This window comes from Papilio polytes, unplaced genomic scaffold, assembly GCF_000836215.1.
Source record: "Papilio polytes unplaced genomic scaffold, Ppol_1.0 DF824474.1, whole genome shotgun sequence".
Classification (NCBI taxonomy): domain Eukaryota; kingdom Metazoa; phylum Arthropoda; class Insecta; order Lepidoptera; family Papilionidae; genus Papilio; species Papilio polytes.
In genome coordinates this window covers 1-1,134 of record NW_013524730.1, presented here as the reverse complement: position 1 = coordinate 1,134, position 1,134 = coordinate 1, and the positions used below count along the sequence as shown (strand labels likewise).

Genomic DNA, 1,134 nt, shown 5'->3' with positions numbered 1-1,134 from the left:
CCAGCTTGCACGCCATGCGCAAGTAGACTACACACGACAAGACGGGAGGACCCAGTCTCCTGGCGCTTGATTAGCTTTTAAGGTTATAAATAAAACAGCAGATAAAGTTATCTAACATTTTATAAAAATATTTACAAAAACTTACAACTAACGGAGTATTGAATTGCATTAGGCATATAAAATGTGGTAACAGGAGAAGTTATGTCCGAGTAGTGGAGTCCGCCGACAGTCGTTGACAATAATATCTTGTTGTCCCGAGGCTTACCGCTTACTTATATTAAGACGTGGTTTTCTTTTACAAAATGCATTTGATGGCAAGGCTTAGTAATTAATCAATAAATAAATGAATAAATACTTATCAATAATACTTTTACGATAATTTCAGACACAATACTAATAGAATTAAATTGACAGTCCAGACACCGCGTGTGGTGGAGTGGGCAGCGGCCACTACCAAGCTCTCTGACTGATTCTCGATACCGTCTTCTGGATTAAAATGATTCACAGAAGTGTCAATCTCTTTTCCAGTTTGTAAGTGTACCATTTTTATATTACGTTTTGATCTATGTTTGTTTTCATTTTCGTCACTATTTTCTTTGCTGTCGTATTCTATATCATGAAAGACGGAGTGCTGGTTACTATTTTCATTTTTGTGTCTGACATTTATTCTATGATTTCCTCCGTCATGAGATTCGTTTATGTTTGTATTACTTTCCTTGGGCACAAGCGAACTGATAAGCTTTAAGTGGGTCACGGGAAGTCGCGAGGAATGTAGAGAATCTTTTTTAATATGCTCATCCACTGGTGGAGGAATTTTTCCTTTAAATGGACCGAATTGGGGCATCTTTAGGAGCAATTCCGTGTTAGCGGGGAGTTTGGAAGAGAAGAGTTTGGTATTAACTCTATTAATGTCAGGTAAGCTCGTCAGCGTGGCCGCAGAAATAGTCTTCCCGTCGTACGTTGTAAACGTTTGCTCCAGCAACAGTTTTTGGGAATGATCTTTGGGCAATTTAGGATCCGGCGGCAAATATTGCGGACTGACTCTGTCGGACTCCATGACTAAGTCGGAGGACAAATCCTTGTTCATGTTTTTCTTTCCAAATAAGGCATTTAATTCGCTTTCAGTTTTAACAT

At 38.9% G+C, this 1,134-nt stretch overlaps 1 protein-coding gene across 1 annotated transcript; it reads right to left on the bottom strand.

The window, feature by feature from the left end:
• Positions 1–102: 102 nt before the first annotated feature.
• Positions 103–1,129, bottom strand: LOC106108806 (the record flags this gene model as incomplete). The annotated part of the gene is made up of 1 exon (XM_013290119.1): positions 103–1,129. A coding segment is annotated over one exon (759 nt), but the record flags the coding sequence as incomplete, so codon positions are not given.
• Between the last annotated feature and the right edge of the window lie 5 nt (positions 1,130–1,134).